The 20,011-nt window shown below is 44.9% G+C and overlaps 1 protein-coding gene across 1 annotated transcript in view; it reads left to right on the top strand.

Moving 5' to 3' along the window:
- LOC120065801 (transcriptional enhancer factor TEF-3-like) overlaps positions 1-19,063 on the top strand; it is a 30,068-nt gene extending 11,005 nt beyond the window's left edge. The window contains exons 4-12 of the mRNA XM_039016855.1: positions 716-778; positions 2,402-2,536; positions 2,650-2,693; positions 2,965-3,026; positions 3,212-3,342; positions 3,694-3,867; positions 9,064-9,204; positions 15,590-15,742; positions 17,700-19,063. Of these exons, the coding sequence (XP_038872783.1) occupies positions 716-778; positions 2,402-2,536; positions 2,650-2,693; positions 2,965-3,026; positions 3,212-3,342; positions 3,694-3,867; positions 9,064-9,204; positions 15,590-15,742; positions 17,700-17,813 (1,017 nt within the window). The 3' untranslated portion in view covers positions 17,814-19,063. The remainder of the gene's footprint in view (positions 1-715; positions 779-2,401; positions 2,537-2,649; positions 2,694-2,964; positions 3,027-3,211; positions 3,343-3,693; positions 3,868-9,063; positions 9,205-15,589; positions 15,743-17,699) is intronic.
- The last annotated feature ends 948 nt before the right edge of the window (positions 19,064-20,011 follow it).

Below are 20,011 nucleotides of genomic sequence, written 5' to 3'. Positions count from 1 at the left end.
GTAGTGAGTGTCGCAACCGAGGACAGACGCTGCGCACTTCAGCACTCGGTGGTCCTTTCCTGTGAGCTTGTGTGGCCTACCACTTCGCGGCTGAGCCGTTGTTGCTCCTAGACATTTCCACTTCACAATAAAGGGCACTTACAGTTGACCGGGGCATCTCTAGCAGGGCAGAAAGTTGACAAACTAACTTGTTGTTGAGGTGGCATCCTATGACGGTGCTACGTCGAAAGTCACTGAGCTCATCAGTACGGGCCAATGTTTGTCTATGGCGATTGCATGGCTGTGTGCTCGATTTTATACACCTGTCAGCAACGAGTGTGGCTTAAATAGCTGAATCCACTAATTTGAAAGGGTGTCCACATACCTTTGTAGTGTAAATCAGTTTGTAAATATGCCATTCTTCATTTGTAAAAAAGCTGAAGAACATTGTCACATCCAGGTGCTGGAGTTGTAGGTTAATTCATGGATGCTTGATGAAGACCTAAGGGTTGAAACGTTATGACATCACCTTGGAGCATGAGCAGCAGTGTGCAGCATTTTCCTTTTTATTTTCCATTCTTAATGAGTGCCATGTTGGTACCAAAAGTTTCAAAACAATGACATTGCACTGTCGTAAGAATGAGAATATCAATCTTATTGTTTTGTCGCACATTTTGGCGTCAACACGGAGATAGACACATCTACCAAAGACCTGATCTCCCTCCCTCTCCTCCAGGTGTCCAGTCACATCCAGGTGCTAGCGCGACGGAAGGCCCGGGAGATCCAGGTGAAGCTGAAGGTACGCTACGTGAGTCTCCCTCGTTTTTGGATATTCAACTGTTGCGCTGCATCATGGGTTTGCTCAATATAGCAATGGAATGGGTAGAAAAACCAAATTATGCAGGATCTGCCAAAATGGAGGCGCAATTCAACCTTTCACGATTGCGTTTAGAACACAAAACATTCCAATCCTCCTCACCAATGTATCTCAGTCCACATACCATTTGTAGGGACCTTGCTTTCAATGGGAATGTCTACCATTCTACCCATTCCAATTTTGTCTGCTACAGCACTAGCTATGCAGGTCATTTGGAGTAGCATGCTGATGTTTTTAACGTGTGAAGTTAATATGGAGGGTTGTTGGGGAGGCTGTGGGGGTGCTTGGCTGTAACCATGATGTTGTTCCTTTAAAGCCACAGAGCTGAGATCAGCAGGAACGCTTCCTATGGTCTTCATTGTACCTTAACCCATGTTATTCTCTTATCATTTTGAGGTTTGATTCCATGAAAAAATAACTAAATATACCATGGCGTTGATATCCGATAGGGAATTTCTAATGGATTCCCATTCCTACATTTCAGTGAAAACAATATGGAGAGGCAAAACAATTAGAAACAGAGAGAGTGGGTTGTATTAAATAGCACCCCCTTCATTTGTATGAGCGTTTTATGCAATGCTCAGTACAGATGATGCATCTCTACAAGTCCCCACAGTCAATTTAAATATGCTCCAGCATCCCTGGCTTGAGGCTTGCTGTGCACAATATGAACAAATGCATTTGTCAGGATATAAATTAATGTTTATATTGTTCCTTCCAGGCATTTCATAAGTATTTCAATAAAAGTGTTCCTGTTTGGTGGGTGAAAACTTTCCTTACACATTCCGTCCCCTGTGCTTGCGTGTTTACGTTCCTCACCACAGACACGCACATGCAAGCACGCGCCCGTACACACACACACCAGGTGACACAGCTCTCCGTCTCCCTGGACGGCGGCCACTGGGCCTCAGCATTGGTCACAAGCCTTTGACAGGCCTTTTTAAATAGGTCTTTCTTGTAACTGAGAACATTAGCAGATGTACTCCCCGTATTATTTTTGTGTCGGCTGGTTCTGGGAAAACGAATGTGCTGGTTGGCCTTGCATTAAAGGGTTGAGCTGAGAATGTTTGTAGTCCCAGATGAGTTGGAAACTGCTGAAGTCAACATGATGGACAAACACACGCGCACAAAACAATAACGCTTTACCATAGACATCAGACAGGAACGACTCTGCCGTTTCTGGTAGCCACCATGTCTCCTGCTTAGCGTTAGCATTTATCCGCGAACCAGCTTGATTGGCATTAGCATGGCGCTAGCCCTCTGACATGCCCGGGCCAGCTCCCACTCTGACCTCTAGCAAAGACGTAGACTGCTTGTCAACACCTCCCGGCCTCTGCCAAGGCTATAAACCTTACTTTCGACTCCAGGGCCCTTGACTGCAATATCACCCAGCCTCCCAGACCAGCACCGGATGATGCAACCTTCCGCCCCTCTTTTCCCACCCAACTAACATAGTGGGGCAAGTGTTCCCAGGAAAATAGGTCGCTGACTAAAGAGGAAAGCGTGTTTGTCTGACCCCTGGGGCCTTGCTGTGTGTGTCTGCAGGACCAGCATGCCAAAGACAAGGCCCTCCAGAGTATGGCCACCATGTCCTCTGCCCAGATCATCTCCGCCACCGCCTTTCAGAACAAGATGGCTCTCCAGGGGCTGTCCAGGCCGCCGTATGCCACTGCCGGCGGGGTGAGTATGTGCATGGACACACACACCCTGTCCTTGGGCAACACTGAGGGACACATATAGAAGGAGAGGTAGTGTGTGTAATTAAAGATGTTTCCATGTTTTCTTTTCTTTAGTTTTGGCATGGCGGCCTTCCAGGACAGCCTAGGGGTCCTGAAGAGTAAGTTAAAACCCTGTGTGCGTGCCTGACTCTCTGTATGTTTGTCCTGTCTGTCAAAAGGCATTGGTTTACTGCAATGGAATAAATGGAAATCGCAATCCGTCCAAACTGAATATGAGAAACATCTTATTTAAAAAGCACTTTAGTTGATGAAGCTGAGCCCCAGTGGGTTTAAGGGTCAGTTAATTAGGTGTGTGTGTGTGCGTGTGTGCGCGCGCAGAGTCAGGCGGGTGAGGGTGTAATGTGTCTACTGCCTGTCTCGTCTCTCCAGCATTAAGCCCTTTTCCCAGCAGAGTTACGCCATGCAAGCGTCCGGCCCGCCCCCCATAACAGGTGGGTTTTCCCAGCTTCCCTCACATCCCCATGTGTCGACAGATGCTGTCATGGTCTGCAAGTGATGAAATACACAAGATACCGATGAAGAGCTCCAACAAAGCTCAGAGAAAGACAGAATGTAACATTTTATAAACCTTTGGTATATTTTGTTACCCCTGGCACCCACCCTTCCTCTTCACCAGGCTATGAGAGCACGGCAGGCCTGTCCATGTCGCCGGGCACCCCCCCGTGGCAGGGACGCAGTATCGCCAGCTCCAAGCTTCGCATGCTAGAGTTCTCTGCTTTCCTGGAGCAGCCTCAGGACCCAGAGACCGTGAGTAGTCACTTAGTAGCCCCTCGCCCTGCCTGATTAGCCTCCATAATCATCTCACGTAGGCTGCGTTCACACCGACAACTAGTGAAAAAAGAATCCGAATTGAGCTGCCTTTTTTAAATGCAGCCTTAGTTAATAGGGGCCCTGCAAATTAGTAAGCAACATTTCAGATCTCATCAATGTACAAGTGTGCGACATACAGCTTTAAATAAATATCTATGCTCACTTTCATCCAACAAGCCTTTTTCTAAAGGTGTTACTTCCTTCCTCAGGCCATGACAGCATCTTGACCATGAACTGAAGCAGCGCTTTGATAGTAATCAACATCTCTCTCTCCCCTTTGTTTTGCAGTTTAACAAGCACCTGTTTGTGCACATCGGTCAGTCCAACCCCACCTTCAGTGATCCGTACCTGGAGGCAGTGGACATCCGGCAGATCTACGACAAGTTCCCTGAGAAGAAGGGAGGGATGAAGGAGTTGTTTGAGAAGGGGCCGCCCAACGCTTTCTTCCTCGTCAAGTTCTGGGTGAGTCAAAGCAAGGTGTGTGTTAGAGGCCACATTGTAGTGTTTGTGTGTGCATGCAGGTGTGACTCTGTGTTCGTGTGTGTTTTTCTTTAACTATCCTTTTGGGTACCAGATGTCCTTACAAGGACAATTTGGACAAGTGGGGCCATTTTGCCAGTCCCCGCAAGGAAAAATGCTATTTAATGTTTAGGGTTACAATCAGGGTTAGAATTAAGGTTAGGGGATACGGTTTGGGTTTAGGGTTCAATTTAGGGTTAGGGAAAATACAATTTTGGATGGGAATCAGTTATTTGGTCCACACAAGGATAGCAGTACAAAACTGTGTTAGTGTGTCTTTTTGCTTTCTGACTAGAATCATAGAGAAGCAAAGCAGAGAATTACTCAAATTTCTGAGTAACAAATAAGTACTTTGTACTTACTACCGCAGGGCCGGATTAAGAAATCATAGGCTCAGCCTCCCGAGTGGCGCAGCGGTCCAAGGCACTGCATCGCAGTGCTTGAGGCGTCACTACAGGCCGAGGTTCGATCCCAGGCTGTCACACAACCGGCCGTAACCCGGGAGACCCATTGGGCGGCGCACAATTGGCCCAAAGTCTGGGTTAGGGGCGGGTTTGGCCGGGGGTGTCTTTACTTGGCTCATCGCGGTCCAGTGACTCCTTGTGGCGGGCCGGGCGCCTGACTTCGGTCGTCAGTTGAACGGTGTTTCCTCTGACACATTGGTGCGGCTGGCTTCCGGGTTAAGCGGCGGCTGTAGGCCTCCTATGGGCTTGGGCCCAGCCCCTGACTCACACAATTGACCTATAAGTCATCTTGATTTATTATGCAGTTACATTTTTTGTTTTTATTAATCAGTTACCCAATCAAGGCAGGGCCCCCCAGTTGCCCACGTGGGCCCCTTACCTCCCCTCATCTAATAATTAGCAGAGCGGCAGCAGGCTGTCTACACTCATTGAGAGTGGGCTCCTGAATCCTCCTGAGGTTGGCAGTTGCAGTAAAAAAAAAAAAGTAGAGAGTATTTACTGTGTATTATATACAGTTTGTATATTTTTGTATACTTTTTTCAACAACAAAAAAATTGCTGCCTTTTGGGCCCCCCACGGTCCTGGGTCCAGGGGATTCAGCCCCGGTAAGCACCTGTATTAATCCGGCCCTGCTTACTGTAATAGAGTTCCATAGAAATTGACAAAAATAGCTTTTTAGCAAAATACTATTTCTTAAGTAAGCATTTTGCTAGGACTGTCGGAGTGGGGAGGGGAAAACTGAAAACTAGCTGTTATTGGCAGATCGGTTTAGAATTCTCTTTGTTATTGTTCTATTAACCAATTTACCACATGGTGATGTCACCATAGAAAGCCGTCCCCCCACCATCTAAATCTGCTGATTAGAAGGTCCTGTGTAGATTGTACTTTCAACCAGCAACTAGCAGGAAATAACCCTGATAAAAAATATACACTTTTAGAGTTAGTTTCGTCAGCTGTTGTACAATATGATATAAAACACAGGAAAACAGAATTTTGACTGCACTGGGCCTTTAACTGTGTTAGGATAGCTTTAGGACTGGAGCTAAAGGAATTTATTAGCGATTTCTGTTTGAAACAAATTAAAAGTAATCTGTTAAGACCTGGCTGTTTTCTGCCCATGGGTACAGCGGGTATAGAGGACACATTGTGGTGTGTGTGACGGCAGCCCTGGGCAGGAGAGTGGCAGGGTTGCTCTTTCACTGGTGAAACCTGAGCCTGGGCACCTGTCAACTCGCTATTAGGCGGAACCCACCAAACACGCATCCACTTATTTATAGATTCCACCCAACCAAGAGAGAGGGAATGCACAGTGAGAGAGTGACCATCTTCTCTGACCATTTCTTTGCGCAGAATGTGCATAATTTGCTTCAGAAACATTACTTATACACACTATATTCTACAGAATGAAGATTTTCAGAGTCGCACCTTTACATCCCAACTCTACATTCCCAAATATAGAATGTGCCCCCCCTAACGATCTCCCCCTCCAGTTGGCTTGTACATGAGGTGTTAGTCACCCTCACATGCTCCTCTGAAGCCTTATTTATTGTTGAGAGATAAGACATTGGTAAGTGACACCCATATGAAGCCGCCATCTCCCCCCTTGGAAGAAGCAGCTGCTGAGAGCCATGGCATTTGATGCAGGGGAAATGGGAAGGGAGGGAGCGAGGGACCCAGCCATATATCATGGAAGTGGGAGAGAAAGGGAGGGGAATGTGTCCAAGCCATTCATTACGGTAGCCTCTTAATTTCAGTGCTCCATTGTGCTCGTGCACCCATGATATATATACAGCTAGCTCAGACTGACTGGAGAAAACAACCACATATGACTGCTGCTAGCGTCAGATACCTCACCACATCATATTATAGTGGGTCCGATTGTCCTAACCCTCATGGCACCCATGACAAAACACACACAATCAACCATCCAGCCAGCCGGGTCATGACTTGGGGGCGTCCTGAGGCTCTGGCCGGTTGTCATGGCGACGGTGACAGGCTACTTGCACATCTCCAAAGCTATGGCATTCTAGATTGAATTTCCAGCTCCACAGCCGGCCCAGCCTGCTCCCCGTAGTGCCCATGGCCCTGTCCTAACGTATTGTCTAGCGCCTTTGAAGTGCCCGGAGAATCCGATTTGAGACGGCCCTTGTAAATTGTTACACAGGAGCCCGGCCTGGCTGATCTAATCAGCCAATTGTGGGCTGTTGATTGTAATTGGATGAATTCCCTCGCAGGCCGTTAAAGAAGAGGGGGAGCGTGGGTTCTGGGAGGGTCACGGGGCCCCGGGATGAAGACAAATGATAGAATTACAGGAGCGAGGGATGAAGACGAGGAGCAGGGCGATGAAGAGAGGCTGAGCGCTGTATTAATGGCCAATTAGGAGACAAGAGCCTGAGAGGGGAAAAGGTAAAGCCCTCTCAATGTTTGTCTGTCTTTCTCTACCATGACAGAGATGACACCTCGTCTAAATGTAAAATCAGATCTAGGATCAGATTACCCTGACCCAGATCCTTCCCTTAACCGTTAGGGGGAAGATACTACTTTCTCAGACAGACAGGAGGTTGGATGCACCTGACGGAGAGGCCCAGACGGGTCTAACGCCACAGCTAGACACAGCATCTTGGGAATGCAGTGGCTGGGTTGGCAGCCTAAGCTAAGTCAACACAGGCAACAGCAATAGAGGCTGCTGGGCTTTGCAGAGAATCAGTCGCAGGCTTTGTTGAGCCGTCACACTGGGGAAATACGTTTTGGAAAACCAACTAAGACACACACACACGCATGTTCCCTGTTCCTTAAAATGAAGTATATTAACTGAGGAGAAGAACCTGGCATTACTGAAAGAAAGCTTGATGTGTTACGACTGAAGTAACATACAGGTTTCTCTTCAGATTTTTGATTGAACTGTCCGGAACTACAAAGGTCTCCTCTTAAAGACTGGCAGGTTGTTTGAACAATGCCTTATCGTATTGGTAAGACTGACAGGTTGTGTGTGGCCTGTGTGGACCTCCTCCTGTTTCAAAAAAGGGGGAGGGACTGGCAGGTTGTTGTTGACTGGGTGTGTGGTTCCTCTCTCTGCAGGCTGATCTGTTGTTGTTGACTGGGTGTGTGGTTCCTCTCTCTGCAGGCTGATCTGTTGTTGTGGCCTGGGTGTGTGGTTCCTCTCTCTCTCTCTGCAGGCTGATCTGTTGTTGTTGACTGGGTGTGTGGTTCCTCTCTCTGCAGGCTGATCTGTTGTTACCTGGGTGTGTGGTTCCTCTCTCTGCAGGCTGATCTGTTGTTGTTGACTGGGTGTGTGGTTCCTCTCTCTCTCGCTGCAGGCTGATCTGTTGTTGTTGACTGGGTGTGTGGTTCCTCTCTCTGCAGGCTGATCTGTTGTTGTTGACTGGGTGTGTGGTTCCTCTCTCTCTCTCTGCAGGCTGATCTGTTGTTGTTGACTGGGTGTGTGGTTCCTCTCTCTGCAGGCTGATCTGTTGTTGTGGCCTGGGTGTGTGGTTCCTCTCTCTGCAGGCTGATCTGTTGTTGTTACCTGGGTGTGTGGTTCCTCTCTCTGCAGGCTGATCTGTTGTTGTTGACTGGGTGTGTGGTTCCTCTCTCTGCAGGCTGATCTGTTGTTGTTGACTGGGTGTGTGGTTCCATTCTCTCTCTCTGCAGGCTGATCTGTTGTTGTTGACTGGGTGTGTGGTTCCATTCTCTCTGTGCAGGCTGATCTGTTGTTGTTGCCTGGGTGTGTGGTTCCATTCTCTCTCTGCAGGCTGATCTGTTGTTGTTGACTGGGTGTGTGGTTCCTCTCTCTGCAGGCTGATCTGTTGTTGTTGCCTGGGTGTGTGGTTCCATTCTCTCTCTCTGCAGGCTGATCTGTTGTTGTTGACTGGGTGTGTGGTTCCATTCTCTCCGTGCAGGCTGATCTGTTGTTGTTGCCTGGGTGTGTGGTTCCTCTCTCTGCAGGCTGATCTGTTGTTGTTGCCTGGGTGTGTGGTTCCTCTCTCTGCAGGCTGATCTGTTGTTGTTGACTGGGTGTGTGGTTCCTCTCTCTGCAGGCTGATCTGTTGTTGTTGACTGGGTGTGTGGTTCCTCTCTCTGTGCAGGCTGATCTGTTGTTGTTGACTGGGTGTGTGGTTCCATTCTCTCTCTGCAGGCTGATCTGTTGTTGTTGACTGGGTGTGTAGTTCCTCTCTCTGTGCAGGCTGATCTGTTGTTGTTGACTGGGTGTGTGGTTCCATTCTCTCTCTCTGCAGGCTGATCTGTTGTTGTTGACTGGGTGTGTGGTTCCTCTCTCTGCAGGCTGATCTGTTGTTGTTGCCTGGGTGTGTGGTTCCATTCTCTCTCTCTGCAGGCTGATCTGTTGTTGTTGCCTGGGTGTGTGGTTCCATTCTCTCTCTCTGCAGGCTGATCTGTTGTTGTTGACTGGGTGTGTGGTTCCTCTCTCTGCAGGCTGATCTGTTGTTGTTGACTGGGTGTGTGGTTCCATTCTCTCTCTGCAGGCTGATCTGTTGTTGTTGACTGGGTGTGTGGTTCCTCTCTCTGCAGGCTGATCTGTTGTTGTTGACTGGGTGTGTGGTTCCTCTCTCTGTGCAGGCTGATCTGTTGTTGTTGACTGGGTGTGTGGTTCCATTCTCTCTCTGCAGGCTGATCTGTTGTTGTTGACTGGGTGTGTGGTTCCATTCTCTCTGTGCAGGCTGATCTGAGTGCCAACCTGCAGGACGACAGCAGTTTCTTCTACGGCGTGTCCAGTCAGTACGAGAGCTCTGAGAACATGATCATCACCTCCTCCACCAAGGTCTGCTCCTTCGGAAAGCAGGTGGTGGAGAAAGTAGAGGTGAGCGAGAAACAACGGATTGTTCCAGGTCCATGAATAGAGATCTAGTAAATATACATACAGTATACACTGAGTGTACAAAACATTAGGAACACCTTCCAAATAATTGAGTTGCACCCCCCTTTTGCGTTCAGAACAGCCTCATTTCGTCAGGGTATGGACTCTACAAGGTGTCGAAAGCGTTCCACAGGGATGCTGGCCCATATTGACTCCAATGCTTCCCACAGTTGTGTTTAGCTGGCTGGATGTCCTTTGGGTGGTGAACCATTCTTGATACACATGGGACACTGTTGAGCGTCAAAAACCCAGCAGCGTTGCAGTTCTTGACAAACTCAAATAGGTGCGCCTGGCACCTACTACCATACCCCGTTCAAAGGCACTTCAATATTCTGTCTTGCTCATTCACCCTCTGAATGGCACACATACACAATCCATGTCTCAATTGTCTCAAGGCTTAAAAATCCTTCTTTAAGCTGTCTCCTCCCCTTCATCTACACTTATTTGAAGTGGATTTAACAAGTGACATAAATAAGGGATCATAGCATTCACCTGGATTCACCTAGTCAGTCTGTCATGGAAAGAGCATGGGTGTTCCTAATGTTTAGTACACACTACATACTGTTTACGTTAGGGTTTGGTGGTATCCAGATATTCTTATCGTCACACCGTTTCTATACCATACCGGGGAATAAGGTATTACCGGAAGTGCACACAAGTGCCGCTTTTAAACTTATTTTTATATTCTTTTTTATGTTACGTACAAAACTATTAAGGAAACAGGGATCTTGATCCAGGAGGGGATTGAATGTCTCTGCTGTAACCAAGAAGCTTGATCTTGACATCTAACCACTTAGTAAGTTAGCAAACCAAATGCATAGCTGGAGGCCTGAGCTGCATATCATTTATTTGACACATCTTAGATTTCTTATAGTTATACTTAACCTAAGCAGTGGCTGTCTACAGACAGAGGCTTACAGACCTTCCTGCCCTCCATACTGTACACAGTACCTCCCTACACACATGCACACACACATATAGTTATACTTAACTTATAGTTAGTTATAAGCAGTGGCGTAGCACCCACCCCTGAAATACCGATGGTATGATTTTGAATACCGTTTATTTTTTGCGGTATTGAAAATCATATCGGTATTTCGAAATACCCAGGTAGAAATGGTATATCACCCAAGCCTAGTATACATACAATATGCATATACAGTACAAAATACATACCATAGATGTGTAGATAAAGACAGACATACATGTAGGTTTACAGTACATAAATAAACAGAAATTGATATGGATTATTTTCAGATGGTCAACCAACCAAGTTTTTATGTAGACTCCAGGATTGGCATGAAAATAAATGTTTTAGACCTGCGATCTCAACATTTGAGATCATGACTGTTTGTGAACGTAATGATTATCACTCTGAGAATAAATTAATAACCCAACCAGTGGTTGGGATGGATTCAACTCACTACTCAACAATCTGTGGTCTAGAACAGACGGCCACACAATTCACAAGACACCACTTACTCTCCTTCTCACCCTGACTCACAGGTCACATCCCAAGGAACCTACCAGGTACAACCCTAAATCCATAACCATGGCCACCCTCTATTATATCATCATGATCCAACTTGCCCTCTAAATACACCTCTGCTGTCTTCAACTAGGATCTCAGCGATCATTGCCTCATTGCCTGCGTTCGTAATGGGTCCATGGTCAAACGACCACCCCTCATCACTGTCAAACGCTCCCTAAAACACTTCAGCGAGCAGACCTTTCTAATCGACCTGGCCCGGGTATCCTGGAAGGATATTGACCCCATCCCGTCAGTAGAGGATGCCTGGTTATTCTTTAAAAGTGCTTTCCTCACCATCTTAAATAAGCATGCCCCATTCAAAAAATGTAGAACTAAGAACAGATATAGCCCTTGGTTCACCCCAGACTTGACTGCCCTTGACCAGCACAAAAACATCCTGTGGCATTCTGCATTAGCATCGAATAGCCCTCACGATATGCAACTTTTCAGGGAAGTCAGGAACCAATATACTCAGTCAGTTAGCTAAGGCTAGCTTTTACAAACAGAAATTTGCATCCTATAGCACTATTTCCAAAAAGTTTTGGGACTCTAAAGTCCATGGAGAATAAGAGCACCTCCTCCCAGCTGCCCACTGCACTGAGGATAGGAAACATTGTCACCACTGATAAATCCACGATAATGGATCATTTCAATAAGCATTTTTCTACGGCTGGCCATGCTTTCCACCTGGCTACCCCTACCCCGGCCAACATCTCAGCACCCCCTGCAGCAACTTGCCCAAGCCCCCCCCCCCCCCGCTTCTCCTTCACCCAAATCCAGACAGCTGATGTTCTGAAAGAGCTGCGAAATCTGGATCCCTACAAATCAGCTGGTCTAGACAATCTGGACCCTCTCTTTCTAAAATTATCTGCCGAAATTGTTGCAACCCCTATAACGAGCCTATTAAACCTCTCTTTTGTATCGTCTGAGATCCCCAAAGATTGGAAAGCTGCCGCGGTCATCCCCCTCTTCAAAGGGGGAGACACTCTAGACCCAAACTATTATAGACCTATATCCGTCCTGCCCTGCCTTTCTAAAATCTTTGAAAGCCAAGTTAACAAACAGATCACCGACCATTTCGAATCCCACCGTACCTTCTCCACTATGCAATCTGGTTTTCGAGCTGGTCATGGGTGCACCTCAGCCACGCTCAAGGTCCTAAACGATATCCTAACTGCCATAGATAAAAGACAGTACTGTGCAGCCGTCTTCATCGACCTGGCTAAGGCTTTCGACTCTGTTAATCACCGCATTCTTATTGGCAGACTCAATAGCCTTGGCTTCTCAAATGACTGCCTCGCCTAGTTCACCAACTACTTCTCAGATAGAGTTCAGTGTGTCAAATCGGAGGGCCTGTTGTCTGGACCTCTGGCAGTCTCTGTGGGGGTGCCACAGGGTTCAATTCTCGGGCCGACTCTTTTCTCTGAATACATCAATGATGTCGCTCTTGCTGCTGGTGATTCTCTGATCCATCTCTACTCAGACGACACCATTTTGTATACATCTGGCCCTTCTTTGGACACTGTGCTAACAAACCTCCAAATGAGCTTCAATGCCATACAACACTCCTTCCGAGGCCTCCAACTGCTTTTAAATGCAAGTAAAACTAAGTGCATGCTCTTCAACCGATTGCTGCCCGCACCCTCCCGCCGGACTAGCATCACTACTCTGGACGGTTCTGACTTAGAATATGTGGACAACTACAAATACCTAGGTGTCTGGTTAGACTGTAAACTCTCCTTCCAGACTCGCATTAAACATCTCCAATCCAAAATTAAATCTAGAATCGGCTTCCTATTTCACAACACAGCCTCCTTCACTCATGCTGCCAAACATACCCTTGTAAAACTGACCATCCTGCCGATCCTTGACTTCGGCAATGTAATTTACAAAATCGCCTCCAACACTCTACTCAGCAAATTGGATGTAGTCTATCACAGTGCTATCCGTTTTGTCACCAAAGCCCCATATACTACCCACCACTGCGACCTGTATGCTCTCGTTGGCTGGCCCTCGCTTCATATTCGTCGCTAAACCCTCTGGCTCCAGGTCATCTATAAGTCTATGCTAGGTAAAGTCCCGCCTTATCTCAGTTCACTGGTCACCAAAGCAACACACACCCGTAGCACGCGCTCCAGCTGGTATATCTCACTGGTCACCCCCATAGCCAACACTTCCTTTGGCCGCCTTTCCTTCCAGTTCTCTGCTGCCAATGACTGGAACTAATTGCAAAAATCACTGAAGCTGGAATCTTATATCTCCCTCTCTAACTTTAAGCATCAGCTGTCAGAGCAGCTTACCGATCACTGTACCTGTATACAGCCAATCTGTAAATAGCATACCCAGCTACCTCATCCCCATATTGTTACTTATCTTCTTGCACCCCAGTATCTCTACTTGCACATCATCATCTGCACATCTATAACTCCAGTGTTAATGCTAAATTGTAATTATTTCGCTTCCATGGCTTATTTATTGCCTTACCTCCCTACTCTTCTACATTTGCACACACTGTACATCAATCAATTCATCAAATGTATTTGTAAAGCCCTTCTTACATCAGCTGATGTCACAAAGTGCTGTACAGAAACCCAGCCTAAAACCCCAAACAGCAAGCAATGCAGGTGTAGAAGCACAGTGGCAAGGAAAAACTCCCTTGAAAGGCCAGAACCTAGGAAGAAACCTAGAGAAGAGCCAGGCTATGAGGGGTGGCCAGTCTTCTGGTTGTGCCGGGTGGAAATTATAACAGAACATGGCCAAGATGTTCAAATGTTCATAGATGACCAGCAGGGTCAAATAATAATAATCACAGTAGTTGTCGAGGGTGCAACAGGAGTAAATGTCAGTTGGCTTTTCATAGCCGATCATTCAGAGTATCTCTACCGCTCCTGCTGTCTCTAGAGAGTTGAAAACAGCAGGTCTGGGACAGGTAGCACATGAACAGGTCAGGGTTCCATAGCCACAGGCAGAACAGTTGAAACTGGAGCAGCAGTACGGCCAGGTGGACTGGGGACAGCAAGGAGTCATCAGGCCAGGTAGTCCTGAGGCATGGTCCTAGGGCTCAAGTTCTCAGAGAGAGAAAGAAAGAGAATTAGAAAGGGCACACTTAAATTCACACAGGACACCGGATAAGACAGGAGAAATACTCCAGATATAACAGACTGACCCTAGCCCCCCAACACATAAACTACTGCAGCATAAATACTGGAGGCTGAGACAGGAGGGGTCGGGAGACACTGGCCCTGTCCGACGATACCCCCGGACAGGCCAAACATTCAGGATATAACCCCACCCACTTTGCCAAAGCACAGCCCCCACACCACTAGAGGGATATCTTCAACCACCAACTTACCGTCTTGAGACAAGGCCGAGTAAGATCTCCGCCACGGCACAACCCAAGGGGGGCGCCAATATTTCTATTGTGTTATTGACTGTACGTTTGTTTATGTGTAACTATGTTGTTTTTGTCGCACTGCTTTGCTTTATCTTGGCCAGGTCGCAGTTGTAAATGAGTACTTGTTCTCAACTGGCCTACCTGGTTAAATAAAGGTGAAATAAAACATTAAAAAAAAAAAAAAAAATGGCACCCTATGTATGTAGTGCACTACTTTTGACCAGAGCCCTATGGGCCATTAGCTATAATGTAATGATATTCAACGGGGACATGAATTTGATTATGGTAACCATTGCCTACAGTATATGTTTAATGCTATAGCTATCTTGCCATATATCAGCTAAATTATACATTTATTACCTTGAATTTCATCTATGAAATAATCTAATGTATTTTCAGTGTGACCAACTCATGATATATTAAACATACAGTAGCAGTCAAAAGTTTGGACACACATACTCATTCAATTATTTTGTTGTTGTTACCATTATCAACATTGTGGAATAATAATGAAGACATATACACTTTAAAATAGCACATATGTAGTAACCAAAAAAGTGTTAAACAAATCTAAATATATTTTAGATTTGAGATTCTTTAACGTAGGCACCCTTTACCTTGATAACAGCTTTGCACATGCTTGGCATTCTCTCAACCAGCTTCACCTGGAATGTTTTTCCAACAGTCTTGAAGGAGTTCCCACATATGCTGAGCACTTGCTGGATGCTTTTCCTTCACTCTGCGGTCCAACTCAATTGTGTTGAGGTCGGGTGATTGTGGAGGCCAGGTCATCTGATGCAGCACTCGATCACTCTCCTTGGTCAAATAGCCCTTACACAGCCTGGAGGTGTGTTGGGTCATTGTCCTGTTGAAAAACAAATGATAGTCCCACTAAGTGCAAACCAGATGGGATGGCGTATCGCTGCAGAATGCTGTGATAGCCATGCTGGTTAAGCATGCCTTGAATTCTAAATAAATCAGTGTCACAAGCAAAGCACCATCACACCACCACCTCCATGCTTCACGGTGGGAACCACACATGGGGAGACCCTTGTCACAAAACACAACTGATTGGCTAAAACACATTAAGAAGGAAAGAAATTCTACAAAATTAACTTTTAACAAGGTACACCTGTTAATGGAAATGCATTCCAGGTGACTACCTCATGAAACTGTTTGAGAGAATGAAAAGGGTGGCTACTTTGAAGAATCTCAAATATAAAATATATTTTGATTTAATACTTGATTCCATATGTGTTATTTCATAGTTTTGATGTCTTCACTATCATTCTACAATGTAGAAAATAGTTCAAAAATAAAATAAAAAAACTTGAATGAGTAGGTGTGTCCAAACTTTTGACTGGTACTGTAAATCATATTTAGGATATATTTTGTCTCCCCAGACGGAGTATGCACGGTTTGAGAATGGGCGGTATGTGTTCAGAATCCACCGGTCCCCACTGTGTGAATACATGATCAACTTCATCCACAAGCTCAAACACCTGCCAGAGAAGTACATGATGAACAGTGTACTGGAGAACTTCACCATCCTACAGGTACACAAGCACACACAAATGCACATTTTAAATATTTTATACATAATTCATACAATAAGGATTCAAATATTTCTTGACAGGGATAGCTGGACATCTAGGGAAACAGATACCCAGTGGTGGAAAAAGTACCCAAATGTCATGATTGAGTAAAAGTAAAGATACCTTCATAGAAAATGACTCAAGTAAAAGCGAAAGTCACCCAGTAAAGTATTATTTGAGTTAAAGTCGAAAAGTATTTGGTTTTAAATATATACTGAACAAAATTATTAATGCTCAATGCAACAATTTCGAAGATTTTACTGAGTTCATATAAGGAAATTAGTCAACTCAAATAAATAAATAAATTGGGCCCTAATCTATGGATTTTACATGACTGGGAATACAGATATGCATCTGTTGGTCACAGATACCTTAAGGTAAAGGCGTGGGTCAGAAAACCAGTCAATATCTGGTGTGACCACAATTTGCCAAATGCAGTGAGACACATCTCCTTCGCATAGAGTTGAACAGGCTGTTGATTGTGGCCTGTGGAATGTTGTACCACTCCTCTTCAATGGCTGTGCGAAGTTGCTGGATATTGTCAGGAACTGGAATACGCTGTCATACAAATCTATCCAGAGCATCCCAAACATGCGCAACGGGTGAGTATGCAGGCCATGGAAGAACTGGGACATTTTCAGTTTCCAGGAATTGTGTACATGAGGTGATGGTCGGAGGATGAATGGCATGACAGTGGGCCTCAGGATCTCTTCACGGTATGGCTGTGCATTCAAATTGCCATCAATAAAATGCAATTAAGTTCGTTGTCCGTAGCTTATGCCTGCCCACACTATAACCCCACCTCCACCATGGTGCACTCTCAGCAAACCACTCGCCCACACAACACCATACACGTGGTGTATGAATAAATTCTAATTCCATATATTAAGCAAACCAGACAGCACAATTTTCTTTTTTCTATGTACTGATTGATAGCCAGGGGCACACTTCAACCTTCAGACATCATTTACAAACAAAGTATTTGTGTTTAGTGAGTCTGACAGATCAGAGGCAGTAGGGATGACCAGGGATGTTCTCTTGATAAGTGTGTGAATTGGACCATTTCCCTGTCCTGCTAAGCATTCAAAACGTAATGTACTTTTGGGTGTCAGGGAAAATGAAGTAAAAAAGTACATTATTTTCTTTAGGAATGTGGTGGAGTAAAAGTTGTCAAAAATATAAATAGTAAAGTACATATACCCCAAAAAACGACTTAAGTACTTTACGCCACTGCAGATATCCATCCCAGGCTTGCTGTATGGAAAAATGCTATGTGCTAAGGAGTGAGTTTGTGTCCTCTAGGCAGGGTCATGAGGGTGTGAGTATTTGTACATGGGTCAAAGAGTGTAGTTGCATACACACACACAATATTACTATCTATTAAGACTCAACCATTTAAAATGTTGTACCAGACAGCTTTTCACTTGTCATCCACCTATTGTTGCTTAAAGAGCTTTCAATGCAGAAGTGATTGGAATGGGAATTGGGGGAAAATGAGAGTATCACCATAGTAACAGTGGTCATAAACATAATGTTTCAAAGACACTGTCCACTGTCCATTGGCAACTGCATTCTTCCTAGAGTCTAGACACAATGATCATATTGAACCAACACAGCAGACCACATGGCAACATAGGTTAACTTTGAGCTACACACACACACATTCTATCAATGCTATGGATCATGATGCAACAGGTTTTTCATTCAGGGCTAGGGGAATAAAATTATGACAGTATTCTCAAAAGGAGCTCATGCATTTTTGACAATTCAAATGTGTGTAGTTCACTTGTCTGTCATGTTCTTAGTGAGAATTGAGACCCACCTGTATGCAGAATAATGAACATTTGATTTGTTATTTCTTCACAAAGAAAGTATGTTGTAGTGGTGGTATAACAGGACAATGTGTGTGTCTCTTTAGGTGGTGACCAACAGGGACACACTGGAGACCCTGCTGTGTATAGCCTATGTCTTTGAGGTGTCTACTAGTGAGCATGGAGCCCAGCACCATATTTACAGGCTTGTCAAAGACTGAGAGAGCCCTGTGGACAGAGCACCACTATAGCACAACAACAACAAACCCAACATTGGACAATCTCCTCTATAAGCTGCAAGCACCATACGATTGTCTGTCAGGACCCAAAGAAGCACTAGGAGAGTTGCTTGCCCAGTGAAACTACTGTGGAAGAGGTGGATTGAGAGCAAGAGTGAACTTTACAACTGTGTGATGTGAAAGTGAGGAGCACAGGGTGGGAACCTTCATTGTGGTATATCTATATGTACCAGAGGAGACAAACGTCAAGACGATGCATGAGAAAGTTGATTTTCATCTCATTTTACTAGTGCTTGCTTGTTTGATTTAGTTTATTTTACGCAGCTGCATGAGCGGGATTGTGTTTGGTTGTCCATGGGCGACACCTAATGACTTAATGTATATTGCACACAGAAGAAAGAAAAGAGGGCAAGAGGACAAAAAAAGAACTATAAACCCCAAGACTGCACATCCATGTCGTTGTTTTTGGTGCCAATATTTGTGTTATGAGTAAATGTCATGTACAGTACCCATCTTCACTGAAAAAGAATCCCAATGGAAAATAACAGGCAAATGAAAAATAAATATTGTATTCACCTGGATTAAATTATGCAATTAAATGCCGAACTAACCTTGTCTCACACCCCTCCAGCAGGTGGCAAAATGTGTTTACTTGTGTCTGACCGAGAGTTCAAATGTTTTACTCCTCCGTGCAACCGGATACTGCCTTAATTTTGTCGGTCCCGGGAAGAGGAGCTGTGTAGTTGCCTTGGCAGCAGCTAATGGGGATCCATAAATACAAATGCTTTTGTCGCTGATGCAGCACGTGATGAAAACAACACAGCTAGCTAGCTAATAAACTTGCATTATCTAAAAATGTCTAAAATACAGTTGAGGGGTTTTCTCAACGAGAGATCAACAGCTGCTACTGAGGAGATGTAATGGTTAGTCAAAAAAAACGATAGTATCAGGAGGAAGTTGTTTTCAGAGGCTGCTCGACATTGTTCTTCAACCAAAGATAAAGCTAACGTTACACAGAGCAGGTTTGTTACTCACTACGCTTGTCTAACTTACCCAACCTAAAATGTATCGACATTCGGGTAATGTTAGTTTAAGTTGTTTTTGAGACGAGGTGTTGGGGTTAGTGTACCTATTAAGCCCACGGACCCATTAATATTTTTGCTTTAAAACGTAACCTTTATTTAACTAGGCAAGTCAGTTAAGAACAAATTCTTATTTACAATGACGGCCAAACCCAGACGACGCTGCGCAAATTGTGCGCCGCCCTATGGGACTCCCAATCACGGCCGGATGTGATACAGCCTTGAATTGAACCAGGGATTGTAGTGACGCCTCTTGCACTGAGACGTCACTCGGGAGCCGCTTCCATATTTGGATTCAAATAAAAAATATGACTTTTTCTGCTATTTTAATGTTTCAACCAGTTCGTGTGGTTGTTGTATCCATACCCATTTTTATTCTAAGCCAATCAGATGTTTTAAGTTATTGACAGTTGTGTAAATTCCTACTAGTGTGGAGGTGACTCGCAGATAAACACATTTTCACAATATTTTTAGTACCATCTCAGATAAGTGATCATACTTAATGTATTGTAATTTAAGCTTACATAAGACATGTCATTTTGTAAGTTTTTTTACGTTTGGAAATTCATTCATGTATTATTTAAGAGGTGGGCTTATTCAGAACACCCATAAGCTTAAAGGGTACTTTCAGTACCCATGTGTTTGATACCATTCCTTCCCCCCCAATTAAAGTTCCACCAACCTTCTGTGTTGCGCTTTTACCCTAATTTCACAGTATATTTTACTAGAAGGGTCGTTCCATTTCAGCAAGCCATGACACACACGTCTCAGATTTTTTCTTTAATGGTTTCTGCAGTTAGAAACCCATAGCTAAGCATTCTTGCAACATTATTTTGTTGAAAGACAATTTGACCTCTGAGAAATTAAAGTAATTCATTGCATTTCAATTTGTGATTCATGTAATATTCAATAAATATAGTACTCAAAGTCCGATTTGGACCAAACCCCTTCCTAACAATGACTAAGTTGTGAGGAATCCAAATAAATGGTCAAAAGACACCCCCAGACCAAGCCCACCCCAAAGGCCAGTATACAGTATCAGTTCTCTATGTTTGACAAGTAATATGAAGCTGCGTTTTGGAGAATTGTTTATTCAAC

This window comes from Salvelinus namaycush, chromosome 21, assembly GCF_016432855.1.
Source record: "Salvelinus namaycush isolate Seneca chromosome 21, SaNama_1.0, whole genome shotgun sequence".
NCBI classification, from domain to species: Eukaryota; Metazoa; Chordata; class Actinopteri; order Salmoniformes; family Salmonidae; genus Salvelinus; species Salvelinus namaycush.
The sequence above is the reverse complement of the archived record's forward strand: the minus strand, read 5'-3'. Positions and strand labels throughout refer to the sequence as shown.